General features: G+C 42.9%; 1 protein-coding gene across 7 annotated transcripts in view; it reads right to left on the reverse strand.

Moving 5' to 3' along the window:
• Positions 1 to 8,231: 8,231 nt before the first annotated feature.
• Positions 8,232 to 18,721, reverse strand: part of ARHGAP21 (Rho GTPase activating protein 21) — a 120,041-nt gene continuing 109,551 nt past the window's right edge. For all 7 annotated transcript variants that reach the window (XM_057731486.1, XM_057731489.1, XM_057731490.1 and 4 more), the window contains 7 exons: positions 18,391 to 18,464; positions 18,224 to 18,313; positions 16,479 to 16,604; positions 16,243 to 16,284; positions 15,815 to 15,920; positions 13,864 to 13,895; positions 8,232 to 10,720 (listed from right to left, as the gene is read on the reverse strand). In XM_057731486.1, coding sequence (XP_057587469.1) covers positions 9,029 to 10,720; positions 13,864 to 13,895; positions 15,815 to 15,920; positions 16,243 to 16,284; positions 16,479 to 16,604; positions 18,224 to 18,313; positions 18,391 to 18,464 — 2,162 coding nt within the window. In that variant the 3' untranslated portion in view covers positions 8,232 to 9,028. The remainder of the gene's footprint in view (positions 10,721 to 13,863; positions 13,896 to 15,814; positions 15,921 to 16,242; positions 16,285 to 16,478; positions 16,605 to 18,223; positions 18,314 to 18,390; positions 18,465 to 18,721) is intronic.

Below are 18,721 nucleotides of genomic sequence, written 5' to 3' on the forward strand. Positions count from 1 at the left end.
AAAATGACTCTACTACCCAAAGCAGCATACAGGTTCAATGCAATCCCTATCAAATTACCAATGGCATTTTTCACAGAACTAGAACAAAAAGTCTTAAAATTTGTATGGAGACACCAAAGACTCCAAATAGCCAAAGCAAACTTGAGGGATAAAAATGGAGTTAGAGGAATCAGGCTCCCTGACTTCAGACTATACTACAAAGCTACAGTAATCAAGACAGTATGGTACTGGCACAAAAACAGAAATATAGATCAATGGAACAGGATAGAAAGCCCAGAGATAAACCCACACAGCTATGGTCATCTAATCTATGACAAAGGAAGCAAGAATATACAATGGAGAAAAGCATCTCTTCTACAAGTGGTGCTGGAAAAACTGGACAGCTACATGCAGAAGAATGAAATTAGAACACTCCCTAACACCATACACAAAAATAAACTCAAAATGGATTAAAGACCTAAATGTAAGGCCAGACACTATAAACCTCTTAGAGGAGGTTTATGTCACTCCTTGACATAAATCACAGCAAGGTCTTTTTTGAAATAAAAACAAAGATAAACAAATGGGACCTAAAGGAATTTAAAAGCTTTTGCAGAGCAAAGGAAATGATAAACAAGACAAGAAGGCAACCCTCAGAATGGGGGAAAATATTTGCAAAAAAATGAACTGACAAAGGATTAATCTCCAAAATATATAAACAGTGCATGCAGCTCAATAGCAAAAAAAAAAAACAATCTAATCAAAAAATGGGCAGAAGACCTAAATAGACATTTCTCCAAAGAAAACATACAGATGGCCAACAAACACATGAAAAGGTGCTCAACATCACTAATTATTAGAGAAATGCACATCAAAACTATAATGAGGTATCACCTCACATCAGTCAGAATGGTCATCATCAAAAAATCTACAAACAATAAATGCTGGAAAGGCTGTGGAGAAATGGGAACCCTCTTGCACTGTTGGTGGGAATGTAAATTGATACAGCCACTATGGAGAACAGTATGGAGGTTCCTTAAAAGGCTAAAAATAAGAACTACCATATGACCCAGCAATTCCACTACTGGGCATATATCCAGAGAAAACCATAATTTGAAAAGACACATTGCACCCCAAAACTGCAGCACTATTTGCAATAGCTAGGACATGGAAGCAACACAAATGTCCATCAACAGAGGAATGGATAAAGAAGATGTGGTACATATATACAATGGAATATTACTCAGCCATAAAAAGGAATGAAACTGGGTCATTTGCAGAAACATGCATGGACCTACAGACTGTCATACAGAGTGAAATAAGAAAGAGAAAAACAAGTATTGTATATTAACGCATATATGTGGAATCTAGAAAAATGGTACAGATGAACCTGTTTGCAAGGCAGAAATAGACAGAGATGGAGAACAAAGGTATGGACACCAAGGGGGGAAAGGGGGGTGGGGTGGGATGAATTGGGAGGTTGGGACTGACATATGTACAGTAATATGTATAAAATAGATAACTAATGAGAACCTGCTGTATAGCACAGGGAACTCCACTTCGTTGTACAGTAGAAACTAACACAACATTGTAAAACGAAGGGAGGGAGGAAGGAAGGAAGGGGACACCTGAGAAGATGGCCATCTGCAAGCCAGGAGGAGAGCCTTCACCAGAACCCAACCAAGCTGGCACCCAGATGTCAAACTTCCAGCCTCTGGAACTGTGAGGAAATAATCGTCTGCTGTTTAAGCCACCTCACGTATGGTATCTGTTGGCCGCCAGAGCTCAGACGAGAACCGACGTGGAATCCCCTGGGCACTCAAATCCCACGAGCAGAGGTGTGAATTCCTGCAAGGCAGCCCTCCCTCCTGCCTCTGCTCACCAGGAACTTGCTGCCCCTTCATTTTTACCTGTGGGATTTCTGGAAGAAGTTGTGCTGCCCACGGCAGGGAGGCAGGAGCCGGAAGCTGCAGACACGTGGGTGAGGAAGGAAGCCAGGGAAACCGAGGGTCTGACTCAGGTGAGCTCACCAAAGCAATGGTTCAACCCAGGAAAGGTAGTCAGCGCGCGAGCAGGTGACGGTGTATTTTAATTGAAATCTGAAAAAAAGACTCCAGGCAGAGCCTAAGGAGAGGGTTCCCGCTCTTAGTGTGAAGACTGGGTTTCTCTCCCAGCTCCCCCTCTCACCCTCCGGGACTGCATCAGATTCCGAGCAGCAGGACCGCACAGTACACGCTCGGGCTGTCACCAAAAGCCAAACGCGCGCACATGTCAAGCCGCTCAGCCCTGTTCTAGCCTGTGCGATCAACACTTTGCACTCAAGGACGACTGTGTAGGTATCCCTCGTTGCATTTCCACCTGTTAGGGTCAACCCATCATTCCAGGTGCATTCAATAAAATCCAAACCCTTTACTGGGCCCACAGGGCTCTGCTATGCAGCTCCTACCGACATCTTCAACCTGCTCTGCAGACGCTTGTGCCTGAATGCAAGGAATGCAAAGACACGACCTCTGTGTTTCAGCAACTCTCAGCTTGTGGGAAACCCTTATGGTGCCCCAGAGCCCTATCAGGATGGCGGGGGAGGGTGTGTGGAATTCTCACCTGCAACGAAAGATCACGTGCTACCATAAAAGGAGAAGAGAGTCTGCCCTGGCGTCTTTTTGAAGTGCTGCTACCAGTACCTCCCGCGCCCAGGCTCTCAGGTGCCTGCAATCCTGGAGGCCTGATCACGCGGGGGGGGGGGGGGGGGGGGGGGGTTCTCACTGCGCATGCGCTGAGTCCCCGCTCACTCCATGGACTCCTCCAGCTCCCAACCCTGCACCCTGGCCGGCAGAGAGGAGCACCCACCTCCTGGCGCCCAATAACTCTGTCTCCCGGGTTCCCAACCATTGGGGATTTTCCCCCAGGAGGCAGCTGGGACAGTCTGGAGACAATTCTGGGGATTCGCACCTGGGGGTTCTGGGGGTGCACGTGGCGTCTGGTGGGTGGAGGCTTGGGGCGCTTGGGTAGGCCCCGGGGTGCTGCCGAACATCCTACAACGCACAGGACAGGCCCCCACAACCAAGAATGGCGTGGCTTGTCGACACTCACCTTGGGCGGCCTTCACGTCTCCTCGCAGCACAGAGCCCGGCGAGGATGGCGTCTGGGCTGCAGGGATCCTGTTCTCGGCCCTCCGGAAGATGTCAGGGAGGGAGTGAGTTGTATCCCACTTTCCGGCCGAACGCCACTCTTTCTCCGGCAGCCCCTTCACCGGCAGTTGCCCGTGACCTTGTGGCCGCCAGTGCGGAAGAAGGATAAGGGCCTCCCGTCTCCCAGGGCACCAGGGCTCCTTCCTCTGGCCTTCGCATCCTCCGCTCCAGGCCCTCCCGTGTTGGTTTTATGCTACGTCCGCCGTCACAAGTAGGGTTTGGGAGGGAGGGGGGGAGGCGGGGGGCGTCCCAGGCTGCAGAGCCCGCCCCCCTGCAGCCCCGGCCCCAGTGGGGGCAGCTGAGCGCGCTGAGCCTTCACTGCCCACTGGCCCGCACCGAGGCTGGGAATTTGCTGGAAAAGAGGATCAGCTGGTTCTGAAGCCCAGCGAGGAGGAAAGGGCTGAGGAACAGGGGGCAGCTCTACGGAGCTGGAGAGGCAGGACCCACTCAGGGAAGGCGGGCCCGGACACCCGCTGCTTGGCTGGGCTGGTGCCTGAGAGAAGGAGCAGAGGCGATGTAGTAAAGGTAGGTTGGAACCAGAATAAGAAAGGCCTTGCACACTAAGCCACGAAGGTAGTGCTTTTCCTTGTAGGCAAAAGTATGAGAGCCTCACTTCTGCTGCCCCTTCGGTTCACCTCCGCCTGCTGCAAAATTGAAACCTCCTGCTCGCTCAAGGATGACATACACGAGAAGGAAATCTCTGATTTCCATCAACGTTAACCATTGCTTATGAGGCCAAGCACCACCACCCCCGCTGCATTCTGTTGCCATAGCAACATCAGACACTTCCGGGAAGACAGAGGCACTGAGAAAAACTGACGATATTAAAAAAACAAAACACACACACACACGGACTTTTTTTTTTTTCTTTTTAAACTGGAGACCAAAGTTTTGAAAAATGAGCTCAATTACTGTCTCAGGTTCAGTCACGCCAAAGCCTAAGGCAAGACAGACCTCCCGGTAAAGCCCTTGTGGCTCTGAAGTCAGGAAGAGCCGCACTGATGTCAGAAAGCGGCTTCCAGAAGCTGAGAAGCACCTGAGACAAGAGAGGTTGCGTCAAGGAAGAATCCAGGCGACCTTCTGCAGAGCCGGAGGGTTTGTTGTCCATGAGAAATCACCAGGAGCTGTCCTAGAATGCGAAAACGGAACGCCCGCCCAGGGCTCGGTTCCAGTCTGTACAGATCTGGTATACTCTGTTTCTGAGAAAAGAAACTGCGTGCACCAAGCTATTGTTTGGATTTCAAATAGGAATTGAGTTTGGCAGTATTGCTCGGTTTGAAAAATTGAAAATATCTATTTTCTCTCTCTAGGAAATGATTTTTATTAGCAGAAAATAAAAATATTTAAACAAATCAAAGCATTTTTCTTGAGGGAGTTTTATTTCTCAGAATCTGGCTTTCCTAGAAAATGGAGATTTCTTATGGGAATGGCTGTTAGCAACTAAAAGCAAGTGTAAATTATGTATGTGAGAGAAATTAAGTGTTAAACCATCAAAAGTTGTGTTCTTATGTCCTCTATATATATTCTCTTCCAGATATACTTTACCCAGTAAATTCTCTCATTTTAGAAAAACTTTTGATAGATCACAGTCTAAAATCCTCAGGTTAACAGTAGGTTTTATTGATACAAAATATTAGTCCGATGTTTTTACTTTTCTGTTCTTATTAGCATATTACAAAGAGACAGAAATCTCTACATTTTATAAGTTCTAAAAGTCTGCCTTACTAAAACAAAACCCGGAAACACTGGAGTCACTTTGATGACTCCTGATGCCATTGCTAGGTATGGGAGGACACGTGGGGCATCTGACCTGAGTGGAAAACCATTTGACATTCTTAGCTACAATATCTTGGATCAGTGGCTGAACCTCTCTGCCTCAGTTTCCTCATCTGGAAGAAAGGGATATTGTAGGATATTATACTTCTGGAACATCTAGAATTAGGTTCAGCTACATGTGACAGAAAGCCCAAAATAATAATGGCCTACACCAGACAGAAGTCTATCTCGCTCTCACGTCCAGGCGACCGAGAGAGGGTTTCCACAGCTGGCATAGCAGGGAGTCCAGGGATCAGATGTGTAGGTTCCCCCTTGAGGCTCCCTCCCGTTCCTGGTTACCTCATGGTTCAAAAGGGCTGCTGAAGCTCCAGGATCCATCAGTGAAAAGAAGGAAGCAGGACACTTGCTGGAAGTTGCATAAACCAGTGCTTCTAGCTGGTGAGCACATGGCCACACCTGGCCAGGAGAGAGGCTGAGAAGGGTAATCTTCACACTGGCAAAGAAGCAGGACTCTGCACCACATCTGTTGCACAGGGCATCTGTGCAAAGTCAGTGTCGATGCATAGGAAACACTTAGCATGCCAGGTGCCAGGCAGTCTCTGCACCTCGTGTGAGCCACTATCATCATACACAGTGGTGGAGGCACTGAGGAAACGTCGGAGGCATTGAGGAAACATCCTGGTCGAAGAATTCCCTCCTTGGCTGCCCTTTTCTATTCTTTCTTACTTCTGATTTTAGACACTGGGATCAGGGTTGGGGAGAGAGGCCACAGTCGTACCTTCTTTAATCAAGGACAGCTAATTCACTCCAGGAGTCAGGTGGTAATTTGGGGCTTAAAGCAGATACAGCAATGCTCTGTGCAGTGGCTCCAGGATGGTAGGGGAGGCAGGGCTGGGGGGTCTGGGGGAGCCAGAAAGCTGTAAGTAGTGGCAACTACCCAGTCTCTGCGGGAATGTGGGTCTAGAGGGACCAGAGTCACCAGATCTTCCAGTTTTAAGAGAATCTGGATTTTTATGTGACATCTCTTTTTGTACACCATGAGCACTCTTCTTACTATGGCCACAGGCAAGCAATCTGTCCACTAAGACTGCATGAGATGAAAATAATTAGGTAAGGGGCAGGCTGGACAAAATAATCAGGAGCTGCAGCTCAAGGGCGCGCTGGTGAAAAGAGCCTGGGGAGAGATGTGGCGGGAGGTGGGCCCGAGATCCTTCAGTCCGCTGCCCCTTCTCAGCAGGATGAGGAAACCAATGAAGGAAGTTTGAATGCTTAAGCTGTAACTTTAAGAGCTTTGTTTGCATGATGTCTATTCCAAGGGGCTGGAGGAATGGGAAGATTATACTGTTTCCCAATATTTAAAATGATATCTGTCCTAGAAATACAGCGGTCACTTAAAAAAGAACAAAGTCATGTTTCTGCTTTTGTGTTTGATTCCCTAGGAAACTAGAGACATTATTCTCTGAATCTTAAGATAAGGGCTCCTCTAAGAAAACTCTCCAGAGGCTCTTGTGTGACTCTATGAGCTACTAGGAATCTTATGGTGATTTTCAAAGCCACAGAGGAAGTGGCATCAAGATGCCTGATTCTTCCTCCCACTTTCTCTTTGAAAAGCAGCCTTCCAGTATTCTCAAAAATAGAAAAAGGGAAAATTATCATTTGGGTACACTGAACTACGCACAGCGTGACAAAGCTTTACTTTTTTGGCACAAAGATGACAATGATAAAATCATAAATCTCTTATTCTCACTTACATGAGCAGACACTATAAACACACGAGAGGGCTTCCGCAGTGGCGCAGTGGTTAAGAATCCACCTGCCAATGCAGGGGACACAGGTCCAATCCCTGGTCCAGAAAGATCCCACATGCTATGGAGCAACTAAGCCCATGGGCCACAACTACTGAGCCTGTGTTCTAGAGCCCGAGAGTCACAACTACTGAAGCCTGAGTGCCCGAGTCCATGCACTGCAACTACTGAGCCCAGGCACCACAACTACTGAACCCACGCACTAGAGACAGTGCTCCGCAACAAGAGAAGCCTCTGCAATGAGAAGTCTATGCACCGCTACGAAGAGTAGACCCCGCTCGCCACAACCAGAGAAAGCCTGCACACAGCAACAAAGACCCAATGCAGCCAAAAAATAAATTCTTTAAAAAAAATGAGAAAACAGAATCACCTAAGCAAGGGTCAGTAGAAATATCAGATTAAAGAATTAGAGGTTAAAGATGAAAGAATCAGACCTGATAAAACTGAAGTTCTAAAATATCACATCAGATCTAAAATATCACAATAACAGCAAACACATGTAACAATATCTGTGAGACTTCTCTGTGCCTCTCCTTCATTCCACCTGTGAGAAAAGGCACAGAGGAGTCAGGTAGCTATTCAAACGCATCCAATTTGTAAATGGCAGGGCCTAGATTTGAAGCCAGCCAGTCTGGTTCTAGAATTCATGCTAACATCAATGGGTTTAATATTTTATAGACATAAAAAAAGGCTTAAAATGTGATGCAAACAAAAGAGATCTCAAAATTGTCTAGGCTGTTTTGAAACAGAACTTTTAGAAATGAGACATAAGTGAAATTTACTTAAAACTGGACAGATTCTTTTAAAATGTAATAATCTTTAAGTATCCATTATTTCTAAGAATATCTTTGAGATACATTTTGCAAGCAATGTGTGGCACGCACTATATTTGGAACAGTGTCTCATTTAAATCTAATAATCCTTACAGTAGATGCTATTATCATCATTGTTTACACAAGGGAATAAATTCAGAGAGGTTCAATAATTTGTCCAAGTTTATGTATCTAGGAAGCATAGAGTTGGTTTGACTTCCAAATGCATGTTCCCTTCACTCATTATCTCCAGAGAAAGATAAACAGCACATATGACTTCAGCTAGAAAAGTAAAATATTATCTGTGTACACGAGTGAAGTTAGGCCAATGGAAATATTTACAAGAGGTCCCTGCCAGACATGGCCAAAAACAGAGGGGGGAATGTATAGCGTATGGAATTTTTAAAAAGTCAGAACCAGGGACTTCCCTGGTGGTCCAGTGGTTAAGACTCAGTGCTTTCATTGCAGGGGGCATGGGTTCAATCCTTGGTCAGGGAACTAAGATCCTGCATACCACACAGCAGCAAACAAAACAAAACCAAAAAACCAAAAAACCAAACAAGCAAACAAATATCAGAATCGATTAAGGCAGTTATAAATGGATGGCATTTAAATATATATGTGTGTGTGTATATATATATATATTAGAATAAGTTTCAAGCCATGCAAAGTTCACCAAAACAATTTTTATTTCCAGTGTTTAATTGGGTATGCACACAGGCATGGCACAGGTTTGGATCCATTAAGTCCTCATGCAGAATTATATTCTTCTCCATAAAGAAGCCAGTTCCATCCAGGTCACTATCTACACACCTATGTTACAACATTTATATCAAATCTGGTATCTGAAGAAAAGATACACATATAATATGTTCATTTAAGTTACGTATTTTACAGAAAGATTAAAAATTCAAGTCACACAAAACTCAAAAACTGTATTAAAAGTTTCAATAGAAAACTCAGAGATCCACCTGGAATGACTAGAGACTGGAAGTTCTGTATCCACCTGTGTTAAAACTGGTAAATGTGATGAAATTTGTTACCAATAAAACGCGTTCGCTTACTCAATGTAAGTTATCTAATTTTAACAACATGGCACCCTAAAAACCAAATGTATTTTTATGATGAGGCACTTTTGTTAGTGATGAAACCAAAAGAACACATTTGCTGCATACTAACGCCAGCGATTTTCTTCAGAAACCTTGGGTGTACACACTATGCAGTGAGTTGCAACAAATAACCTTGCTCATTTGTATACAACTATCCAATATATTTTTAAATATATATATATTTATATATGTTCTTCTGGCTGTAGTAATGCACTGTAAAGCTATTTCACAGTGCAAAAGGATGAAACCAGCCCGAATGAAGGCTGCATAATAACAATTCTGGTACAAGAAAATATTTACAGAGTTACTGGAACGTGTAACAGTAGCTTTTATTCACTAGAGTGGACAGTACCCCCAGTTTAAAGACAGGGATGGAACTGTGCTTTGTTGCCTGGGGTTTCAGACAGTTGATGAGGTTGGGCTGTCACTGCAGAACTGGCATTTTGGCTTGTGTTCTGGAAGCTTTCTCCATTGATTTGGTCAGGTGTCTGTGGTGGCGTGGAAAGAGGGGGCCTGTTAGTTGAAGCCAAGGTGCTGGGAGAACCGTCCACATGGGACTGAAAAGACAGGGGTGGGTCCGTGGCGGGTATTTCTAACGTGCTAAGGCTCTGGGGCTGGGGGTCCGCCGCGTCCCCTCTGCTAAGGTCAGCCGTACTGGTGCGTAGCCGCTCCCTGGCCAGCCAGTCGGAAATGGACAGGTCCTGGGCTGAGCATTTGGGCTTCAACCGATTCACAGCTGAAAGTTCAGATTCTCTGTCTGCACTCTGCTCCTGTGCCTTCCAGAAATTCAAAACACTGATTTCAGTAGCATCTCTGTGCCCTCCCAGCGTGTGTCGACGTCTGATGTTTTTCCTTTTGGCTGGATCGGCGCTGGTTTTTTGACCTCCTACTCCAAACATGTCATCGGCCGGCACTTTGGGCCTCAGTTTTAACCGATCGGCTATTTTCGTTTTCCAGGTGGGTTCCTGTTTCTCGGATTCGCTTCTGGCTGGTGGTGTCAGTAAACTTCCTGTTGATTTCCCTTTTTTCATGACATCGAACACCTTGGTGATGGAAGAGGCTTCTTTCTCATTCTTGGCATCTCCTAGACTCCCGCTGTCTGACTTGAACCTGGCCGATTTCTTCCTGGACAGAGTGTCACACTCGATCAGTTTATGGGAACTGAAGAGCTGTCTCCGGCTTTCCAGACTCGGTGTTAAGCTTCCCTCCGTACCGCTGACTTCACTGCCTTCGGAGTTCCTCCGGCTTGTCTTCACGGCCTCTTGCAGTTTTCCTCGGAGGAGCCTGTCGCAGGCCAGGGCGGCGGGGAACACGGGGAAGTCGCTCTCGCTGTCCGTCTCCACCGGCCGCCCCTCGCTGACCAGCTCGCTCCTCTCGTCGTCGGCGTCGTCCCCCCGGCTCTCGGCCACCGACTGCACCTCGGGGCTCAGCCGGCTGGAGTCGAGGCCGCTCACGGTCACGGTCACGTAGGGGGCGGGAGACGCCGCCGCGAGGTCGGCGGTGATGGTGCTGACACTGACCAGAAAGTCGCCGAGCCTGGGTTCGGGGCTGGTGGACTTCCTAGCGGAACACCTCGCCAGGGAGGCCGGGGAGGAAGCGCTGCGCAGCGCGCCGGCGTCGGACCCCGGCTCGTCCAGGGGGGTGGCCTTCGGGGCCGCCGGGGCTCTGGGACCCTCCTTCAGGACGGCCAGGCGACAGCTCGGGGTGGGTGACCTGCTCCGCCTGGCGCCCGGGGGCTCCGCGCTGTCCCCGCGCAGCGCTCGCGGCTCGGCTCTGGCCGCGCTGCTGTCTTTCGCCGCGTGATTCTCTTTGGAAGCCGCGGTCTTCTGTTTTCTGCCCGGTGTCTCGCTCTCTTTTTTGGACTCTTCTTTAATATCGCTGGGACCCTGCTCTGCGTTTTCTTTTTTAAAAAACACATTGTCCAGTTCGTCTTCCGAGCTGCTGGGCTGCGCTTTTTCTTTTGGTTTTTTCCTCTTGCGACTGGCGGCCGCGAAGATGGACGATACAAGCAGGTCCCTGCTGTACTGATCTTTCCCGGAGCCCCAGGAACCCTGGGGAGCAGAGACACGAGACTTTGAACATAGGCACGTTATTCGGTTCATTTGCTGAAAAGGTTTCCCCCCAATACTTCTTTTTTTCGTGTTTTGTGATTCCCATAACTTTGGTGACTTTGAAAAAAAATTTTTTTAAACTGAAATATACTTGATTTACAATGTTGTGCCAATCTCTGCTGTATAGCAAAGTGACTTAGTTATACACGTATAGACGTTCTTTTATATATATATATATATATATATCCTTTTCCATTATGGTTTACCACAGGATATTGAATATAGTTTCCGGTGCTCTACAGCAGGACCTTGCTGTTTATCCATCCTGTATATAGTAATTTGCATCTGCTAATCCCAGATTCCCCCAGCCCTTCCCCCCCACTGCCAAATATTTCTTAACCACTAAAGCTAAGCAATAACAAGGTGTGGTTTTTACACCTCCTTTTATCTCGCACCTAAGATACCTTTGTATTTTTATTTATTGATAACTTGTCCCATTTCTTGCCTGGTGGTATTTATTTGCCAAGACACACAGGTGTTATTTGTCTGCCAAGTCACAGCTCACATACACCTGTCTTTCAGGGACACATTCTGTGCCTGGAGTCCCCCCTCTCTCCTCTTCTTCTTAACTTCCCTGTATCTATAGACTGTCCCTATTTCTGCTACCCTCACAGGGTCTTCAGGTTCTTTCCTCTGGAATACAGGTATCATAAACAGTCAATAATCTGACAGAACTGAACATAATATTTTGATGTTGGTTACTAAAATTTTATGCCTGAGTTCAATTTTCTAATTACAGCTATCACATGATACAGAAACTATCAGATAAGCTGATTAAGATACAGGAGCTCTTGGGTTCCCATTAGTTCAGACAGGCTGGATCTGCAGAGACTGGCCTTAGGTAAATTAGACTGGTGATGTCCTCGCTGATCTCAAGTAACAAAAAAATCAGAAAGTTCAAAAAACATAAGCTCAATTAAAGATCTTAAATCCTTACCATAGAAACACGGTAGTGCCCTGTATAGAGAAAGTGGCAGTGCGGCCAACTGGCTTTGTCAGCTATGCCTAATAGGTTCTTGATGTTGACTGTTTAAGACTATTTAATTAACGTGTTCATAATGCCTATAGGCTAAGTAAGTAAACTAGGGAGGGGGGTGTGTTCCAACAAACACTAGCTGGTGTAACACACACAATTTAAGACAAGCAGGCAGGCAGGCAGAAAGTATGCTGAGTAACAAAGTACATTTCTCTACTGTCACAAAAATCTTAGACAATCTAGACAGAACTATTAGACTGAAGTCTTGAAAATTAAAGTAAAAATTTAGGCTGTTGTAAAAAGGATTCACCAAAATGAAATCACTGATTGATGGAACTTTGTTTTTATAAGTTACAGAGGATTTTATAATTACCTGGGATCTTTCTAAGGGTTGTTCGCATTTTAACACATTCTACTAAAGACCGTTGGGGATGACGGTTATGACTGGGCTCTGAATTAGAAGACCTGGTGTTCCTTTAGTGTGTTCCTTCCCTAGCTTGCAGTGTATGACACTGGGCAAGAGATTCACTTTTAAATACCTCAACTTCATTGTTTATTTAAGTGAGAAGAAATTACATTATCTTTAGGATTCCCAATGGTTCCCTTTAAAATCTGATGATTCTGTGCTCACACATATGTTGCAACAAATGACTACTTATTTTACAACTGAAAAAAAATTGTTACAAAGAATTCTATCATTTGGATATCCATTACATTTACAGGCATAATACAAACACCACTGTAATTTACTAAGATGAAGAGACTGCTATAACCACAGGTTAAGAAATATGCATCTAGTAAGAGGGAAGGAGGGAATGTCAAACAGATCTGAAATCTAAACTCTAAAAATCTAAGCCTAAAGTCTTATATTCTGGCAAAAAGAGATGGGAAACTGTTCCACAGTGGAGAAGTCTAAGGAGACATGACAACAACGTAACGCACAGGGTGATCCTTGATTGCATCCTGTATACAGGAAAAGAAAAAACCACAAACATTATTGGGACAATTTGTGAAATCTGTGTAAAAACCGTGTGTTAGAAATAATAAGGTATTGTACTCATGTGAACTACATTTAGGGGTAAAGTGTTATCATAAGTAACTTTCAAATGATTCAGAAAAAAAAGTTACATATATGTTAAGATTTACCAACTGAAAAATCTCGGGCAAAAGATGTGGGTGCTAACTATTATTCCACTAATTTTTCTGTAGGCTTAAAATTTTTCAAAATAAAAAGTTGGGGGGAAAAGATGGTAAAAATTTTCTTAAAAGATGGCAAAAATCAACATGTAGTGATAGTGAATGATATATCATTAAATATTTTATAATATTTTCTGCAAGAAATGATAATTTAGTCATATGTGACCACATTATGTTTAGAAATGATATGTAACATTCATATCTCATTTCCAAATAGAACATTTTAAGAAATTTACGGACAATTCTGCTGCCTCAGCAGAGCAAAGTTTGGACAAATTGAATTAATAAAAAAACTTCCTAAGAACTAAAAGAATGTCTTAAAAACTACTCAAAAAGTTATATACTTTGGAGGTGGTGTCAACAGAACACAAATTATGTCAACAAAAATTGATTATAAACAAAATTAGTGATCTTGTTGAAAAGAAGGCAAGAATATATACTTTCATAAAAAATGTATAATAATCAAAAGACTGTATTACTACTGAAATGTTTACAGATGAAATAAAATGTTTGGGATTTGCTTCAAAATAATGCCAAGGAGGAGGAAAGTGGGCGGGTGCAGATGAGACAAACTTGGCCACATATTAATTGCTGAGGATGGATAATGAGGGTTCATTTTATTATTCTCTCTACTTTTGTATATGTCAGAAAATTTTCACACTTAAGATTGAGGTGGGAAATGCCTACTTCTTTGTATTATGCTAAACTACGCTGAGATAAATCCAACACCCCACCTCATAGTCCAGTATTCCTCTATCATATTCTATTTTAAGCATTAATATCTCCCTTTATAAGACTGTTGGTCTGTGTCATCAGACACAGACAGGGGTGTATCTGCATACAAATCATAACAACTGACCACAAAGCAATCCCCCCCCAACATATCTCCAAACTGTATAAATCAATTTACCTTAGATTTTGCTGAGTCACTAGTAGCTGAATCTGTGAGAAGTTAAAGAAAACATGGTCAGTGTTGGTCAGATTCTTTACTGCTTTCAACAAACAATGCAAAACTTATGGAAAAGACAGGCACAGAACAAAATGTGAAAGCAAAACTCAAAAACAATAGAACACAGTGGATAGTCAGAGCTCACAAAGATGCAAGCTGCACCACAGAAAGCCACCGCCATGAAAGGATGCTGTGAATTGTAGGCAGAATCAGCTCAATGATAGGGATGGCAAAGGAGCCCTGTACTAAACGAAACAGAAACACTAGTGTTTATTAAATTTGCTAAGTATTCAATCTAGCAGTAAAGCAGCTCGAAGACCTTTTGAAGCATCGCACTATGTACCACATCCTGTATCTGAAACTGATACACAATGTAGGACGTTTAGGATTGTTGGCTGCCCTCGCTACAAATTGAGATGCTCAGACTCAGTGTATTTATGTTGATTTTTGTCAGACTGCAATCTTAAATTTTAGAAGCATATACTGTATGTGTAAGGATGCATTAGGATAACCCTGCTTCTCGGTCACTTTGGTGTTAGGTTAAATTGTGCTGATCTCTGTGCTTTGGACCCCGGCTTTGCATCTGTGCAGTCAGGGATCCTTTTGACTAAGTTAAATTGCTACCAGTTTTCCAATTATTTATTAACAAATGCTATTATGGAAATGGAAAAATGGAGAGCATCATTTTACTGTCTGGCAAAAACTCAGATTATACAAGTATAAAGAGGGTAGGAAGGGGCTAGCACTCTTTGGAACAACACCAATTTGGAAATTTTCTCTTTCAACTTCAGGGAAATGGATTTTCAGAATTAATGAGCTGAGCCCCATGCCACGCCCCTTTCAACACATGGCTCAATGCTTTATGACTTTAAGAACTGGTAGACCATACCATGCTATTTCTCCTCACGGTCTGCTTCAGAAATAACAAGAAACAGCAGAGAAACTTTTAAGAAAGTAGTCGTGATCTGTTTACAATAATCGTAAGAGAAAATGTACACCACAGATCAACTCGGTTTGCATTTACAGGAATCGGGGGTTTCTGCAGACAAGGCAGCTACAGTGTGGACAGCAGTCCTCCTTCTTCCTACAGTTCCAGCTGTCCATCAGGGACACCACGGAATCCACTAGCGACATTACCGTGTGATAGACTCCTCCCATCTCGCCTGTGCAACATCAGTATAGATTTGCCTGTGTCAGTAAGTGCTGGAAAGAAAACCCTTTAGGACTAAAACAAGAACTAGAGACAAAGGGAGAACATGGTGTAAAACATGCTAGGTTAGTGCAACAGTTTGGCAGGAGAAAATTTTGCATCGAAAGAGCCTATAAGAACTGATACTTCACCGAACATTAGGGTGGCGATAGAAAACAGAAGAAAATGTCAAAGAGATTGACTTTTACGGTGACCTCTGTAGTGACAAGATAATATACTGTATTTCTGGAAATGGTGCCCATGAGCATTTTACATATTTAACTGGCTGCTTTTTCAACAGAACATCCAGCTCAAGAGGAAGAACTACTCATACAGTCTAGACCACACCTTCTGCCATCACAGCAACCACATACTCAGTAGCGTGTATCTGTTTTACCTTGTGATGACTATTACATGGAAACTGTGAATTAAAAAAAAAAAAAAAGAAAAGAACAAAACAGTGGTTTGCATGCTCATTTCCCCTCATATTTCTTTCTGACAAGCATGACAACTCCATGCACTGCTAATGGCATTACAGTCACTGGAAGATAATTAAGATCAATCGGAAAAGGAAGATTACATTTTTTTATTAGTGGGAAGGGAAAAAAAGAAGGAAAGGAAAAAAAAATCATAGTGAATTATTGCTTATGACTGATTTGCTCTTTTATGTTATAAGAATTCAGCTTTTAACCTAGAGATCAATGCTGCCCAGGCAAGAGTTACCTGATACATCTCCAGGGGAGACGCCTGTCCTTCCAATGTTGGTGAGTAAGTGATCTATGTTTGGCACTGGCTGGGAGTCTACTGTGTTTTCCTCCTGCACTGTTGTCTATGGTTAATAAACAAAGATCTCTTCATCATCTCTTCAAAGATACTTTCTTTAAAATTCAAACAACATTTAGTAAAAGACACATTACTGAGTGGAGGACATATGCTTAATTTTCTTTACATTGTTTGCACATAATTAATTCCCAAACAAGCATCATACTTGGATTTTCATTGTATCAGAAACTGAGACGCTAGAGACCTGCTTCCGGGGTGCAAAGCAGACAACAGCATACAGAGCAGGACGGTGACACTGCTGTAGGGCCAGGATCTTGTGTGTCCCCAGTGAAAAGAAAAGAGCACAGAGGCTGCCCGACAGTACTTACGAGAGGTTCCTCAGCACCTTCTTCTGTGAAAAACCAGTCATGCTAAAATTTAAAATAAAAAAGGTGAAAAAGAGAAATTAAATAACCCCCTAAAGAGATCTATGTGTTGGAGGATAGCACAGAAAAAAAGGTAATTCTCTCAGGGAAAAAAAAAAAATTATAACCAAAGTCTGTCCTGCCAACTATCAGCTGCTCACGAGAAGGAATCTCCTCCGCGAGCCGAAGCCTGGACTTACGTGCTGGATGAGGGTCTCCACGATCTTGTACTGGTCGGGCATGTGAGTGACCATGTGCGTCATGTTGTCTTCGGAGGTCCTCACGAGAGTTGGACCAAACACTATGGCGAGGTTTCTTGGTTCCATCTGCAAAAGAGGATGATATTAGAAAAGATCACAACTTTTCTTAAGAAGGCGGGCTTTTGAATTCCCTTTGCATGTTTGGCATTTTATTTCCGAAAGGCTCTTTTGATGAAAAAGAATTCAAAGCATGGGTGACTTATGTGTGTAAAAAAAAAAATAATGCTTCCGTGTTAGGGATTTCCATAAACGGATCTAGATGTACATCCTTTTTCTTGTTTTAATGACAACATGTAATAATTAATTGGCATTCGTTTTTTTTCCAGGTAGTCTTTGATTGAAAGCAACTGATCTGGTTTAAGACTAGTATTACAGGGACTTCCCAGTGGTTAGGGCTCCGAGCTTGCACTGCAGGAGGCACAGGTTCGATCCCTGGTCGGGGAACTAAGATCCCGCAGGCCACGCAGTGCGGCCAAAAAAAAGGATTACCAAACCAAAGCTGGGTTAACGGACAAAAATATGAAAATCGAAGGGAATAAAACTTGCAAGAGAATAGGAAAACCCTTTCCCCTCAAAAACTAAATAATGGAAAGAGATACATAAAAATTTCCTATATATGTAAAAACCTAATGTCTGAAAATATTCTTTTGACAAAATTTTCATCTCGGCCAAGACTTCCAAAGCTTTTTGCTCATCCTTGTGCCAACACAAAAACCTCAACATCACATGCCTATATGTTCATATGCTTGTTCCCATGATATTTTTGTATTCCTGTTTAAGTACCTGATTGTCAAACGTGTACATCTTTTGTTTTTCTTTGTTATATCTTGTAGTGTCTGGTGTAATGTTTTTGACCTTAGGATTTGATTAAAATATTAAATAGCCAACCCCGAAAATCTACTAGAGGGTAAAAAACCATTGTGGAACGCAAAAAAAAAAATCAAACTGGTCTAGGGATCCACACCAAACATTTCACTTCCATCCATCGCCAGACAGCTGATGCCCTTTCACCCTCCCCGCACCCCCATACCTTCTCCTCTGGTAACCACGACGCTGTTCTCTGTATTTGTGTTGTGTTTGTTTGGTTTCAGTTGTTCATTTATTTGTGTGTGGTTTTTTTTCTTTATTCCACAGGAGTGAAATCATACCATATTCATCAAAAAGACATTTCTTTAAACCAGTCAGGAAAAACTACACCTGAACAGACTATGAGACAATATTAAGAAATAATAAATTTTGGTGTGTTTGATAAAGGTAATATGGCGGCATGAAAACAAAACCAAAAAAAAAAAATTTCTTACCTGCTAAATCTAAATGAAACAAAACCAAGAAAACGTCTGTTGTTTTTCACTGTATACCATTTGGTACATTTTTACTGTTGTTTTGTGCAAATATTGCCCATTCAAAATATTAATATACAGTTGAAAAATAAAAGTAGTGAGATTTCTGACTTTTTCATTTTTCTGGCTGGATAAATGTAAATGTCTTAAAAAAACAATAACTCATATTTTGGGGATCTTTTGCTTTTAAGAGTGATCTTTAGAGGGACTTGATCACCAATATGATGTATTCTAGAGCTTTGTTTAATTATAACCTATTTTTGACTATTTGGCGTGAAGCAGTGAAGAACGTCTATTCAACTGAAGCCACTGAAAGTACAGCTCTTCAATAAACAGTTTACATACCTTATTTTTTTCTGAGTTTTCTGCTACTGTTTTCAGATGAGCTGAGAGAAACTTGAGTGTTTCATAATGATGTTCGGGCAAATCGTGAATCTGAAACATATTATTTTCATGATGGATTTAAATGCTGAACTTTTGTTGTACCTCCAAAAATATAAAATAATACCTACTAGTCTTTTTAATGTTTTCAGACGATCTAGAGGATCTTCCTTACGATTGGCTTCAATAAAGTCGGCATATTTATCTGACAACAACAGTAAGAACAAACAAACAAAAAAAACAAATTCATCTTAAGTTGTTTAGGCGAGCTGTAATCTTGTTTCCCTTTAAGGGTCAATGTCAAACCACGATTAAAAAGGAAAAACACATAGGGGAGACCCCAAATAGCCTCTGAAATGTTGTCTCTAAAACTGCTATAGTTTTTAATGATCCCCTAAGCCTGGTCAAATAAAGGAACTTCCCTAGAATGTGAGTTCTCTGAAGGTACATCCTATATTTACA

The sequence above is a fragment of the Hippopotamus amphibius genome, chromosome 4, assembly GCF_030028045.1.
Source record: "Hippopotamus amphibius kiboko isolate mHipAmp2 chromosome 4, mHipAmp2.hap2, whole genome shotgun sequence".
NCBI lineage: Eukaryota > Metazoa > Chordata > Mammalia > Artiodactyla > Hippopotamidae > Hippopotamus > Hippopotamus amphibius.